The 15031-nt window shown below is 48.6% G+C and overlaps 1 protein-coding gene across 1 annotated transcript in view; it reads left to right on the top strand.

Moving 5' to 3' along the window:
* Positions 1 to 15031, top strand: part of LOC100076243 (ubiquitin carboxyl-terminal hydrolase 12-like) — a 67110-nt gene that overhangs the window by 35925 nt on the left and 16154 nt on the right. The window contains exon 3 of the mRNA XM_029067497.2: positions 14230 to 14443. Coding sequence (XP_028923330.1) covers positions 14230 to 14443 — 214 coding nt within the window. The remainder of the gene's footprint in view (positions 1 to 14229; positions 14444 to 15031) is intronic.

The following is a 15031-nucleotide window of genomic DNA, read 5'->3' as shown; positions in this document are numbered from 1 at the left end:
TGGGGTTTTTTTTTTAATGCTACTTTCTATTTCAACTCTACTTACGAGAAAATGACAAGATTCTTTCATCAGAACTCTGTCTGTGCATGGGTTTGGAGCGGGGGGGGGGGCACTTGAAAGTAGGAACCGATTTAAATTCAGCTTCCTGGAACACGTCCACCCTATGTACCAATCTTCATTTTATTCAGAAGCCTTCGTCTCTGTTCTCTCTGTAAGGCCCTCCAGACGGTAAGCTCCTTGCGATGTCGTGGTGTTCACAGATATTCACCGCCTGCAGGGAACGTGCCCACCAATTCTGTTATAGGACAATGCCCTGCACACAGAATACGCTCAGTAAATACCACTGATTGCACATCTTGATGTGGAGAAGGCGGTCACTTGGATGGCGATTAGAGCGTCACGATGTACACGATGACCCGCAGCTCTCTGTAAGAACTTAGCGGCGGACACGTTGGATGGTCCTCTCCCCCAGTCCGCCGTTTCAGAAATCCCGTAATTGCCTCAAATCCCTCAGGAATGTGGAAGTTCTGAGGGCATCTATTGTTTCAACTCACTGGTCACCTTTGTAGTTAACCAGAGCTCCCCGGCAGCAGGAGTGTTTGATCCATCATTGGTATATATTGAGCACTTTCCACTGTGCGCTCGGGAGAGTATAATATAACAGAGCTGGTAGGCACTTTCCCTGCCCACAGTGACTTTGCACTCTAAAGTGGCAGGCAATTCGTTCTCTCTCCCGGTCTTCCAGTCTCACTCTGCTGCATGTCAGTCTGCACCCGGAAAATGGCGGGAGAGTTGGTTTCTAATGGTCTGTGGTATAAGGGGGAGAGAAAGGATCATCGGTCTAGCCATGTAATCAAAGAACCTCACTCTGGCTTTCGGTTTCCCCGTACAGGATCTGTTAGCAGGCGACAGCATTGTTAAATTCACCCCCGTTTCTTTCTCCTGCCCATACTCTGGCTGAGGTTCAGATGAGCAGGGAAATGGCATCAAGAGGAAGGAGAAAAGACATAGTGAATCATCAGCCCCTGATTAATTGAGAATTACCTCTTGGAGTTATGTCGGTTGTATTACAGTGTAATCTAAAACAGCCATGACGACTGTGATTTATTTAAGGGAAAATTCCAGATGATGGGAGTCTTCCAAATACGTCACCCTAGAGCATATGTCCAGGTTCATCTGACATCTTTTCACACCACTGCAAGCCTCTAATTATCCACAGTGTTTGCATTTCAACCTAATGAAATATGACCTTGGGCAAGTCACTTAACTTCCCTGGGCCTCAGTTTCCTCATTTGTGAAATGGAGAGTCAATCTAATCCATCAATCAATGGTATTTGAGTGTTTACTATGTGCAGAACAGGATACTAAGCGTTTGGAAGAGTACGGTACAACAGAAGTAGCAGACGTGTTCCCTGCCCTTAAAGAGTTTACAGTCTAGAGGGGGAGGCATAAATAAATACGTAGTTTCTAACAACTTAGAGTTAAGTACATAAATTCTCTGGGTTTGGAGGTGGGGGCAGATGTCAAATGCCCAAAGTTACAGATCTAAGTGCATAAGACGACGCAAACCGGAAGCAAACTGGGGAAAATCGGGCTTAATTGGGGAAGACTTCCCGGAGGAGGTGTGACCTCAGTAACGCCTTGAAGGTGGGGAGAGGTTGGTCCGGCGGATATGGAGGGAGAGGGAGTTCCAGGCTAGGGGGAGGGGGTGGGAAAGGGGCAGCGGTGAGATAGACGAGCTCAGGGCACAGTGAGTAGGCTGGCACTAAAGGAACAGAGTGTTTGGGCTGGGCTTTAGTAGGAGAGCAGTGAGATGAGGCACGACGGGGCAAGCTGACTGGGTACTTTGAAGCCGACGGCGAGGAGTTTCCATTTGATGCTTCCTTTTCTTTCAGTAGTATTTTTTGAGCGCTTATTGTGTGCAAAGCACTGTACTAAGCTCTTGGGAGAGTACGCTATAACGATAAACAGACGCATTCCCTGTCCACAACCGGCTCACAGTCTAGAGGGGGAGACAGACATTAATATAAATAAATAAGTACAGATATATGCATAAGTGCCGTGGGGCTGGGAGGGAGGAAGAAAATGGGAGCTAGTCAGGGCGACGTAGAAGGGAGTGGGAGAAGAGGAGAGGAGGGCTTAGTTGGGGAAGGCTTCTTGGAGGAGATGGGCCTTCAATAAAGCTATGAAGGAGGGGAGAGCAAATGTCTGATCTGAGGAGGGAGGGCGTTCCAGGCCAGAGACGGGATGCGCGCGAGGGGTCGACAGCGAGGTAGACGAGATGCAGAGGTGGATGGGAGCCACCGGAGGTTCTGGATGAGTCAGGAGACACGAACTGAACTTTTTTGGAAAAATGATCGGCGCGTCAGAGTGAAGTGAGGACTGGAGTGGGGAGAGGCAGGAAGCAGGAAGGTCAGCGAGGAGGCAGATGCAGAAGTCAAGATGGGGATAGGCTAAGTGCTTGGATCCGTGTAGTAGCCATTTGGATGGAGAGGAAAGGGAGGATTTTAGTGATGTTATGAAGGTTGAACTGGCAGGATTTGGTGACAGATTGAACGTGCGGATGGAATGAGAGAGGATCAGTCTAGGACAATGCCAAGGTTATGGGCTTGTGAGATTTGGAGGATCTGGATTTGGTATTGTCTACAGTGAGGGGAAAGACAAGGGGAGGACAAGGTTCGGATGGGAAGATAAGGTGTTCTGTTTTGGACAAGTTTAGTTTGGGACATCCAGGTGGAGAAGTTCTGAAGGCAGGAGGAAATGTGAGATTGCAAGTAAGAAGAGAGTTCAGGGCTGGAGATGTAGATTTGGGGATCATCTGCATAGATGTGGTATTTGAAGCCAAGGGAGCAAATTAGTTATCCGGGGGAGAATTAAAGGGAACCTAGAACTGAGCCTTGAGGGACCTCCGCTGTCAGAGGGTGGGAGGCAGAGGAGGAGCCAGCAAAAGAAACTGCGGAGTGGTCAGAGAGATGGGAGGAGAACCAGGAAAGGGAAGTGTCAGGGAAGCCAAGTTGGGGTGAAGCTTCAAGGAGAAGGGGTGGTCTAGTGTTGAGGGCAGCTGAGCGGTCTAGAAGGATAAGGATAGACTAGAGGCCATTAGATTTGGTGAGAAGAAAGTCATTGGTTGTTTTAGAGAGAGCGGTGTCTTGTATCGAAGGGGGCGGAAGCCAGATTGGAGGGGATATAGGAGAGAATCGGAGGTGAGGAAGCGGACACAGTAGGTGTAGACTTTCTCAAGAAGTTTAGAGAGAAATGGTAGGAGGGAGATGGAACGATAGTTGGAGGAAGCCATGGGGTCAAGGGAGTGCTTTTTTCAAAAAAGGCACGTTTGAAGGCAGTGGGCAAGAAGCTGTTGGAAAGTGACCAGTTGAAGGTGGCAGTCAAGAAGGGGAGAAGGGAGGGGGAGAGTGCTTTAAAAAGTTACGAAGGGATGGGATCAGAAGCAGAGGTGGAGGGGGTAGATTTAGAGAGGAGGCGAGAGATCTCATCTTGAGGTTCTCCAGGGAATATAGGGAGAATTGAAGAGGGTGGAGGGCGGGGGAGATTGGAAAGGAGAGGAGATTTTGGGGAGATCATGCCCGACGGTTTCGATTTTGTTGAAGTATGTGGCCATGTCATTAGGGGAAAGAATTATGGGATTGAGGAAACAGGAGGTTGGAGAAGGGAGCTAAATATGTGGAAGAGCTGGTGGGGGCTGGGTGTGGAAGTGAATTTGGAAGGAGACTTACTGTTATCAGCCAGGGGAGAAGGCTTAATTGAAGCAGATGAGAATGAATTTAAGGTGAGCAAGGTAAGAGAGATGTCTGGATTTCCGCCTTTAGCGCCCCACAGCTCAGGCCCAGGAGGGGACGAAGCGTACTGTGGAGGTGATCCAGGATTGTGGGTTGATATTCATTCATTCAGTCGTATTTATTGAGCGCTTACTGTGTGCAGAGCACTGTACTAAGCGCTTGGAAAGTACAGTTCGGCAACAGAGACAGTCCTTACCCGACAACGGGCTCACGTCTAGAAGCGGGGAGGCAGACAACGAAACAAGTAGACAGGCATCGATAACATCAATATAAATAAATAGAATTACAGATCTATACCCATCATTAATAAAAATAAATAGAATAATATTTACATATATACACAAGTGCCGTGGGACAGGGAGGGGGGTAGAGCAGAGGGAGGGGAGGAGGAGCAGAGCTTAATGGTGGAGGGACAGAAGAGCCAGGGAGTTGAGGTCAGCGGGGGAGGGTGGTGTCGAGGGCATCGATTTGTGAAGCCATCGATGTGTGTCCGGAGAAGATAGTTGGGTGTGGAGTCCAAGTGGGGTAAAATGGTTGTAGAATTCTACTCACTCTTAACTTAGTCTTTGAGCTCCATTTGGGACAGGGGCCATGTCCAACCTGATTATCTTGTATCTACCCCAACGCTTAGTACAGTGCTTGGCATAAATAAGAGCCTAACAAATGCCATTTAAAAAATAAATCAGATCTCGGTGTTGGGTGTGAGACCATAGAATCCTTTTCAGAAGTTTGAAATAGGTCCACAGAACTTTATCTTCCTGGGGAATCCAGGATGTGGAGAAAATGGGCCCCTTGGAACATAAAAATAATTAGCCTTTGCTGCCTTTTAGACAGGACTCCTGTTTAGTCTCTGAGATGTAGTCCCCTTTCCCAAAGCTTGAGAGGCTGCTTATCCCTCATTTGTACCAAATGGATGACGTCTCTCACTTTGTCATTGAATCTACAGAAGACAACAAACGGAGACTTGGATTTTAATATCCTTATTACTGTATTTAAATGCTTCCTGTGCTTAGTGCTTATATTCAAGCACTGTTCTAAGCCCTGGGGAGATGCAGGTTAAGGTTTAATTTATGTCCTGCATCCTCTGGTTTCTGCCAGTGCGGCCGAGGCTCATCGTTAGCAGCCTTTAGCCCACGGCGGGGTGGGGAGATGTGCTTGAGCCACAGAACCCGTAGGAAGTGGCACCCCTTCCCCTCCACGCCCCCCGGCCACCCGCGCCTCCCATCTCTCTCCGTCCTGTAAGCTGATGAAGCAGATTTTTGGCAGTGGATTGGGAAAATGGACTTCTGGGATGAAGCACACTTATTCAATTTCCAGGGGCCTAACGTGATTACTCAAACATTGTTTGCCCCGAGCAGCACGTCGAGAACTGAATTAGACTTAATTGATTTTTATTTTTTCCATAGAATATTGTGTTCTCAGACACCAAACAATGTAAGACTACTGAATCATCTTCCTCAAGTGTTATGTTAGTTGTTTTTGAGCTTCTGAGGTTTACAGCAGTAATGGGAAAAATGGAAGGCATGTCCTATCGGCCTATAAATAGCGGAGCAGTGAATAGCAGGGAGAAAAGACTATGGGTTACTAAAAATAGCCAGACCCTTTTTCCACCCACTTGCAACACTTACAAGGACCGAAATGGTATATCTGCGGAGTGGATCCATCCGTTTCCTATTGCAACGGCTTTGGGGATCTCAATTCCTGCCAAAGAATCCAGTTTGGAATACTCTCCTTGGAAACTCTTCCTGACTCTTCCATCTGAGAGTTCAGAGGGTGTAGAGAGTCAGTGATGTATTACATTGCTTTAGTCAGAGCATCCTTTCTACTGGGGATTAATCCCCAGTCAATCAATATTTCCTTCTTACCTATCCACTCTCTCCTCCCACTGCACCCCAGCTTGCACTCTTTGTTTCTCTCAAGCGAGGCTGTTCACTGTTCCTGGTCCTCTCTCTCACTTCTGCCCCCCGCTTGTACCCCACCACCCACCAGGAAGCCCCCTCCCCCTTCGAATCTGCCGGACTCTGGCTCTCCTCATCTTCAAAGCCCTTCTGAAATCCAACTCTTCCGGGAGGTTTTCCTCAATCGGTTTTTGTTCTCCCAACTACCTCCTCGACCCTTGAGGATTTGCAACCGTAACACTTCTGTTCAGATCAACTCTATACCCTACCAGTTAAGCACTTTCTTATGCACATGTCTAACTTTCCATTTTCATCTTCCCGATCTCTGTAATTTTCACTGTCGCTCTTCCCCACCGAAGCGTAAGTTCCACGAAAGCAGAGATCGTATCTTTAAACTCATTTGTCCTCTCCCAAGTCCAGTGCTTGGCACACAGTAGGTGGTCAGTAATAATAATAATTATGGTTCTTGTTAAGCACCGACTATGTGCCGACCGCTGTTCTGAGTGCTGGGGTAGTTACAGGTTAATCGGATGGACGCAGTTCCTACCCCATATGGGGCTCACAGTCTTAATCCCCATTTTAGAGATGAGGTAACTGAGGCACAGAGAAGTGAAGTGACTTGCCCGAGATCACACAGCCGACAAATGGCGGAGTCGCGCTTAGACCCCAGGTCCTTCTGACTCCCAGGCCCGTGTTCTGTCCACTAAGCCATGCTACTGATCGATCCTTCTTAACTCCCAGAAGGCGGAAACGCACTGGGACGCGATCTAGCTTCAGGCCTGGAACTCCACATCTTGAGCGAAGGGCCGCTCGCTACCTCAACGGGATGGCTCGGAGGAAGCACGGGAATAGGTAGTTCTGGGAGATAGAGGTGGAAGACGGAGGATGAACCATGGAAAGGAGTATCCCCGAAGAGACATCTGGATTTAGATTCAGAGACGTGAGGTCGGGATGGGAGCCAGAGGATGGGAGCAACATCCATTTACTTCTGGCAGGATAAAGTAAATCCTCAGTTGTTCGAGGACCCGGTCATCCGGTTTGTGGGTTATCCAAGCCCTGAGTTTCCCCTTCTGGATATTTGGGAGAGGTGACTGAACCTCTTAGATTGTGAGGCCTCTGTGGGACAGGGACTGATTATCTGATTATTCGATATCCGATGCCTACTTCAGGGTTTATTTCAGTGCTTGGCACGTAGTAAGTCCTTACAATTATTAATATTACCATTATTATTTTTGTGGTATTTGCTAAGCGTTTACTCTGTGCCAGGCACTGTTCTGAGCGCTGCGGAAGGTACAAGGGAATCAAGTTGGATAGAGTCTCAGTCCCACATGGGGCTCACAGTCTGTAATCCCCGATGAGGTAACTGAGATTCAGAGAAGTGAAGTAATTTGCCCAGAATCACACAACAAACAAGTGGCTGAGCCAGAATTAGAACCCAGGTCCTTCTCACTTCCAGGCCCATGCTCTATCCACCAGGCCACGTTGCTTCTCAGTTACTCTATTATTAATGTTGTTGTCATTTCACTAGATTGAGAGTCCCTTCACCCTAGGAACACCTCTCCCAGTGCTATGGTACTCTCCCAGGTGCTTAGTACACAGTAACCTCTCAATTGATTGACTAGGTGAGGATCACCTGTGGATTTTGTGCTTTCTAATGGGGCGGGCTTTGTTTTTCTCTTCTGACCCGAGGGTGGGAACAATCCCATTTCTAGCAGACCCAACTTTCTGTCCAGGCAACAATCAATCAATAAATCAGTCGATCATATTTACTGAGCGTTTACTTTGGGTAGACCACTGTACTAAGCACTTGGGAGCGTACAATATTGAGTTGGTAGACACGCCCCCCCCCCCCCCCCCCCACCCAGCACAAGCGTACAGTCCAGAGACGAAACATACGTAGAGGTGGGAAACATTCCACTCAGGCTTGGCCGGGGGACCTGCTGCTGGAATTTATATCACTCAGCTGCACTGTTTGAGCCACCTAGGGTTTTCAGGGATGCAGGCAGAGAGCCAGACACTCAGTATTTCTTTTGGGGACCTTTCAGGTCTCCCCTTCGGAGCCCAGGTTCTTTCTGCCCAGGCTCAGGCATGGAGGGGTTTTGAAATGAGGATCAAACTATGATCAAACTATGAACCTCGGGCAAGTCACATAACTCCTCTGGGCCTCATTTTCATGGGGATTCAAGACCTTTTCTCCCTCCTCCGGCGGATGAGCTCCATGTGGGACAGGTGTCCAACCTGGTGAACGCGCGTCTACCTCAGCGCTTAACAGATGTCAAAATGACTATCGTTTTTGTCTTTCGGAGAGCGCGGAGGGTCCAGCTGTGGGTTCAGGAGGAGCACGGCCGAGTCACCCTCAGGCAGACAGGGCACAAGCCTGGCTCTGCTAGGCCTTTGGAGGAAACTTCAAATAAATACTATTCAATTTCACATGTCCCAATCAAATTCAATAAATACTATTGAATGAATGAATGAATGAATGAAACTTGCAGATTTCCCAGCTAGCCACCAACAGACATCAAGACCTTGTGCTGCGCTGATGCCTACGTTGCTGCCTCTGGCCTGGAGTGCCCTCCCTCCTCATATCCGACAGACGGTTACTCTCCCCCCTTCAAAGCTTAATTGAGGGCACATCTCCTCCAAGAGGCCTTCCCTGATTAAACCCTCTTTTCCGTCTCTTCGGCTCCCTTCTGCGTGGCCCTGACTTGCTCCTTCTATTCATCCCCCCTCCGAGCCCCACACCACTTTTGTCCATATCTGTAATTTATTTCTTTCTATTAATATCTGTCTCCTCCTCTAGTCTGTAAGCGCACTGTGGGCAAGGAATGTGTCTGTTATATTATACTCTCCCAAACGTTTAGTACAGCGCTCCACACACAACGAAAGCTCAGTAAGTATGGTTGGTTGATTCATTCATTCATTCAGTTGTATTTATTGAGTGCTTACTGTGTGCAGAGCACTGTACTAAGCGCTTGGAAAGTACAATTCAGCAAATAAAGGGAGACAATCCCTGCCTACAACGGGCTCACGGTCTAGAATGGGGGAGGCAGACATCAATACAAGTAAAAAGGCATCGCTATAAATAAGTAGAATTGCAGATATAAGCGTATATACATAAGTGCTGTGGGGCAGTGGAGTTGTGTGGACCGAAGCGGGGAGAGACGGGAGGTTGGGAGGTCAGAAAGGAGGCTGATGAAGTCATCCGGTCGGGATAGGATGAGAGAACTGTACTAACGGGGTAGCGGTTTGGACGGAGAGGAGAGGGCGGATCTTGGTGACGTCGGGAAGGTGAGACCGACAGGATTTGGTGACGGGTTGAATATGTGGGCGGTATGAGAGAGCGGAGTAAAGGATGACACCAAGGTTGCGGGCTTGTGGGATGGAAAGGATGGTTGTGCCATCTACAGTGAAGGGAAATTGGGAGAGGACGGGGTTTGGGAGGGAAAATAAGGAGCTCTGACTGGGACATGTTAAATTTGAAGTGGCGGGAGGACATCCAAGTAGAGGTGTCCTGAAGGCGGGAGGACATGGGAGCCTGGAGATATGGAGAGAGAACCGGGGAGGAGATGGAGATTTGGGTGTCGTCCACCTAGAGATGGTAGTTGAAGCCGGGGGAGCGAATGAGTTCAAGAGCGTGAGTGTAGATGGAGAATAGAAGGCGACCAAGAACCCGACCCTTGAGGAACCCCTACAATCAGTGGATGGGAAGGGGAGGAGGAGCCCGTGAAGGAGACTGAGAATGAACGGCCAGAGAGATAAGAGGAGAACCAGGAGAGGATGGAGTCGGTGAAGCCAAGGTTGGATAACGTGTTGAGGAGAAGGGGATGGTCCCCAGTGTCAGAGGCAGCTGAGAGGTCGAGGAGGATTAGGATGGAGTAGGAGCCGTTGGATTTGGCGAGAAGGAGATCATTGGTGACCTTCGAGAGGGCGGTTTCGGTGGAGCGCGGGGAGCGGAAGCCAGATTAGAGGGGGTCCAGGAAGGAGTTGGAGGAGTGGAATTGGAGGCAGCGAGTGGAGACGACTCACTCGAGGAGTTTGGAGAGGCAAGGTAGGAGGGAGATGGGGCGGTAACTGGAGGGGGCTGTGGGGGTCAAGGGAGGTTTTTTTTTAGGATGGGGTATGTTTGAAGGATTGATTGACTGACTGACTGATGCGGAGTCAAGTCTGTGTGAGCCCCCAGCCAGCCTGCCAGCCCCAATTTTCAGATCATGCCTGCCCCGGGCCCCGTTCGGCTGCTGAGGGCCCTCTTGGGTTCGGGCAAGTCAAGCCTCCACCAAACAATGCCAGCCCACCTGGCAGGCGGCAGTTCTGCTCAGCAACTGCGGATGATGGAGGCACGGCTTCTGGGTAATAGCAGTGGTATTTATTATCAGTAGTAATAATTGTGGTATTCGTTAAGCATTTCCTATGTGCTAGGCACTGTACTAAGCGCTTGGGTGGATCCAGGCAAATCGGGTTGGACACAGTCCCTGCCCCAGATGGGGCTCACAGTCATAATCCCCATTTTCCAGATGAGGTAACTGAGGCACAGAGCAGCGAAGTGACCTGTCCAAGGTCACACAGCAGACAGGTGGCGGAACCGGGATGAGAACCCATGACCTTCTGACCCTCAGGCCTGTGCTCTGTCCACTACGCCATGCTAAGCGGTGAACAGATAGCGCAGTTATTATTAATTATTATTGCTCTCGCCCCTCTAGACCATAAGCTCGTTGGGAGCAGGGAATGTGTCTGTTATACTGTGGTACTTGTTCAGCGCTTACTATGTGCCAAGCACTGTCCTAAGCACTGGGGTAGGTACGTGTCAGTCAGGTTGGACACAGTCCTTGTTCCACGTGGGGCTCACACTCTTAATCCCCATTTTACAGATGAGATCATTGAGGCCCAGAGAGGTTAAGCTACTCGCCCGAGGTCACACAGCAGACACGTGGCAGAGCTGGGATTAGAACCCAGGTCGCTCTGACTCGCAGGCCCGTGCTCTATCGACCAAGCTACGCTGCGTCTCTATATTTTCGTATTGTACTCTCCCAAGCGCTTAGTACAGTTTTCTGCACACAGTAAGCGCTCAGTAAATACGATTGACTGACTGCCTTCTACAAGGAGCCCAAGGAAGAGATGTACCTGAACTTGGTCACTGGGCCTTAATCCATCCCCGTCTCTGCCTTATTCATCCGCACATCCATCCTTCCAATCCTCCTCCTCCAACCCGACTGTTTTACGTTTGTCTCCCCTGCTAGACTGTAAGCTCACTGAGGGCAGGGATCATGACTTCTACCTCCGTTGGACTCTCTCCAACCCTCAGTACTGCGTTCTGCCTCCTGTAGGCCCTCAGTAAGTACCACTGATTGATTGATTGCCTTTGCTCAGATCGAACTTCAGGGAAAAGCGAGAGAGACCTGGGTGTAGATCGGAAGCTCGTGGTGGGCCGGGAACCCGCCTGCCTAGTCTGTTGCACCGACCTCTCCTAAGCGCTCAGTACAGTGCCCTGCACAGAGAAAGCGCTCAATAGATACCATCGCTTGATGTAGAAAACCGTTAGAGCTGGGTTTCGTTTTGGATAGCGTTATCCAGGATGCTGATTAAACCCCAGGGAGGGAAGAATTTGACACTGACCGGAACCTTCTTAACCTTCATCTCTCTGTTAACGGTGGCTTTTAAGAAGGCGCTCGTGCTGTGGCATCTGGGTATGAATCCACAGTTTTCCCAAAGAAGGAAAAAGTGAAGTTTCCGGTTTGTACGTTTGCCTTATTGAATCCGGAATCGATAGCGCCCTCTTCTCATTTGAAATTCCTCCCAAACTCCGATAAGCTCTAACCGTGCCTCAGTCCTGTATTTGGAATGCTCGATGGGCAGTGTTTAAAAGGTCCACAGCCGAGTTTAGCAAAGTTTCGGGTAAGCCCATTAGATACCAAGTAATTGAGGACGTAAAAATCCGTTGCAGTCTCCGCTGTTCACAGGCCAATTTTTCTCAGGGAGTTTAGCTTCCAAACACCTACAAATTATCAAAGGCAACCTGTCATCTTTTCAGTGGCAAAGGGAGTGTAAAATAAATTGGAACTCTTTGCTCAGACCTAATCATCTTTTGAACAGGCCACTTGATTTTGTAGGGAAAAATGCCTCCACACTCGCCCTAGATTTAATCAGTGACCTACTGAGTTGGAGAAGAGAAGTGAGCAGAGAGGTTTGAGTGGGCGGTTTGCTTGAGTCTGAAGCGTGATCGGGTTCAATTCCAGTTTGGTCTGTGGCTTTGTCATATCATTTCAGGTAAGTCCTTGACCTGGATTCCGGTTTCCCTCCTGTCAGATGCAGAGAGTACCGGAAGGCCGTGACAGCCATAAGAACCTGGGGGCTGTTTCTAAAGTGCATATATGAAAGGCATTATGTGGACGCAAACTCTGATTCACTGATCTTTTGGTGAGAGAGGGCAGCTTTCCCAAAGATTTCCCACATTTTTTTCAAAATGCTTTGACATTTTTAAATGTTCCCCTGAATACAGTTTTCCATTTAAAAGGACCGGCGTTTCTCACGCCACATACACCTTCCGGTCCCAGATGTAAGGTGGCAAAGGAGGATTGTTCGAGTGGCCTGGTTTTTACTACCGTTGACGGTAGCCAACCGGTGTAAAAGTGAATGAGGAATTCTAGTTTCAGTGTGCACAATACTCAAATTGATTTTAGGATGAGGGAGTTGACTTTTTAAGCCTCGAAATGAATTTCATATTCGCTCTTGCCATCAGCAAATCGTCTGTTAACCTGCAATTGTTAGAATAATTATAGCCAATTCTTATAACCGCCTCTGAGCACCATTTTAAGCAGTGATCATTCCACCACTGATTTATTTTCACAGTCATTCTGTTTCTAGAAAAAAAAATCACAGAATGCTGGAGAGTATCCAACAAAACAGTTCTATAACGATAATAATAGTAGTAATAATAATAACGATCGTGGTACTTTTAAGTGCTTACTATGTGCCAAGCACTGGGCTAGGTGAAGGTCAGCCATATGGGACATAGTGCCTGACCTACACAAGGCTCACCTACCGACAGTGTTTATCAAACACCTCCCTTTGGCAGACTAATAAGCTCGTTGTGGGCAGAGAACAAGTCTACCAACTTTGTCGTCATGTCCTCTCCCGAGCGCTTAGTACAGTGCACGGCACACAGTATTCGCTCCATTAAATACCATTGATCGATGAAGCGCTCGGTAGCGGTACGATAGAGTTAGCACGATCCCTGCCCTCAAGGAGTTTGCAACCTAGTGGGGAAAACAGACATTAAAATGAATTACAGAGTGGAAGGAAGAAAAGGGGATGTATTTTCGTGGGTCAGCACTCAAATAATAACAGACTTAAAAACAGCGTTGTCCTGTGTCCTCAGTAATAGAATTAAATAAATCAATCATGAAGAGTAGGTTGAAGGCTTTAGTACAAACAGTGGAAAGGAAGTCAACGGGAAAGATCAAGTCTCCCGCTTAATTTGTGCAAAGTCTTGGATTTAGCAACAATCAAATTCTTTTTCTTCCCCCACGGAACAGTCTGGGAAAAGTCTCGGCTCCGGATAGCGTCTCCTCGAGACCCCCGACGTCCGGCTAGGACGGGTGTGAGGCAACTGCCCCTTTAGGTGTGGGGCTTGTTTTTCGGAGAGAGGTCGAGAGTGCGTTCGGAGGGACGCTATGTGAACACAGAGTCTTCAGAGTCATTTCCGAGGGCCAGGCTCCCATCCGGTGTCAGCGTCTTGGGACAACGCGGCAAAGAATTCCCGCAGCAGTACGCAGGAGGAGACCCTGGTGCTCCGGCCGAGAACACAGGCTCACTCCCGCGACCTCTCAAACGTTTAGAATTTTTATGCCGTCAGGAAGAAACACTCTGGCCCTGTGCTGATAATAATAATAATAATAATTGTGATATCTGTTAAACGTTCACTATGTGCTAAGCATTGGGTTCAGTATGAGATAATTAGGTCCCACATGGGGCTCAGGGTCTAAGTAAGAAGGAGACCAGATATTGAATTGCCGTTTTGCAGGAGGGGGAACTGAGGCACAGAGAAGTTAGATGACTTAAACCTCTGAAGTGATGGTAAATGCAGCAAACCGTAGTCAGTCAGTCATATTTATTGAGCACTTACTGTGTGCAGAGCACTATATTGAGCCCTTGGGAGAGTACAATACAACAGGCACATTCCCTGCCCCTTGGCCAGACGCAACCGATGACCACCGGGACCTCGTCAAGATATCACTTGGCAGCCCTGAATCTGCATTTTCATTCTTTCATTCAGTTGTATTTATTGAGCGCTTACCGGTGCAAAGCACTGTACTAAGCACTAGGGAGAATACAATACAATTCTTTTCCCAGGACTGGTGAAAATGAATGAGGAAGTGTTTGGGAAATGTGATCTTCTCTGCCAAGAGATGCAGAATAAGTCTGCTCTGTTCTATGCAAATGAACAACGACCTTTCTAGTTCAAAAGTTAATTTTTTCCTTCCTCTCTCTCTCTCTCTCTCTCTCTCTCTCTCTCTCTCTCTCTCACCGTGCATTTTAACTAGTTCGGGAATACCTGCTACTGCAATTCAGTCCTACAGGCACTTTATTTTTGTCGTCCGTTTCGGGAAAAAGTTTTGGCGTACAAGGTCCAGCCTCGGAAGAAGGAGAGCCTTCTCACGTGCCTCTCTGACCTCTTCAACAACATTGCCACTCAGAAGAAGAAAGTGGGTGTCATACCACCCAAAAAGTTTATCTCCCGACTGAGGAAAGAAAATGGTAATCAACCCCGTAGCTCCAGGAATCTGAACCGGACAGACCCACGATAGCCAAAAAGCCTAGGCTGCTCGAAGAGTTTATTTTCCTATACTGTGGCTGCGTGAAAAACACTTGAAATGTCCCTTTTAGGGAAGCAGAATGGTCCAGCGGAGAGAGAGCCCGGGCCCGAGGGAGTCCGAGGACCAGGGTTCTAATTCTGCCTCTGCCACTTGCCTGCTGTGTGGCCTTGGGCAAGTCACCTTTAACCTCTCTGTGCTTCGGTTTTGCCATCTGTAAAATGGGGCCTAAATACCTATTTTCCCTCCTACTTAGACTGCGAGCCCCATGTGGGACAGGGACTGGACCGATCTGATGATCTTACAGAGGAGCAGCGTGGCTCAGCGGAAAGAGCCCGGGCTCGAGAGTCAGAGGCCGTGGGTTCAAATCCCGGTTCAGACGCTTGCCGGCTGTGTGACTTTGGGCAAGTCCCCTAACCTCTCTGTGCCTCGGTTACCTCCTCTGTAAAACGGGGATTAAGGCCGTGAGCCCCACGTGGGACAACCCGATCACCTTGCATCCACCCCAGCGCTTAGATAGTAAGCGCTTAAC

Source organism: Ornithorhynchus anatinus, chromosome 6 (genome assembly GCF_004115215.2).
Source record: "Ornithorhynchus anatinus isolate Pmale09 chromosome 6, mOrnAna1.pri.v4, whole genome shotgun sequence".
NCBI classification, from domain to species: Eukaryota; Metazoa; Chordata; class Mammalia; order Monotremata; family Ornithorhynchidae; genus Ornithorhynchus; species Ornithorhynchus anatinus.
Note: the sequence above shows the minus strand (reverse complement) of the source record. Positions and strands in the feature narration are given on the sequence as shown.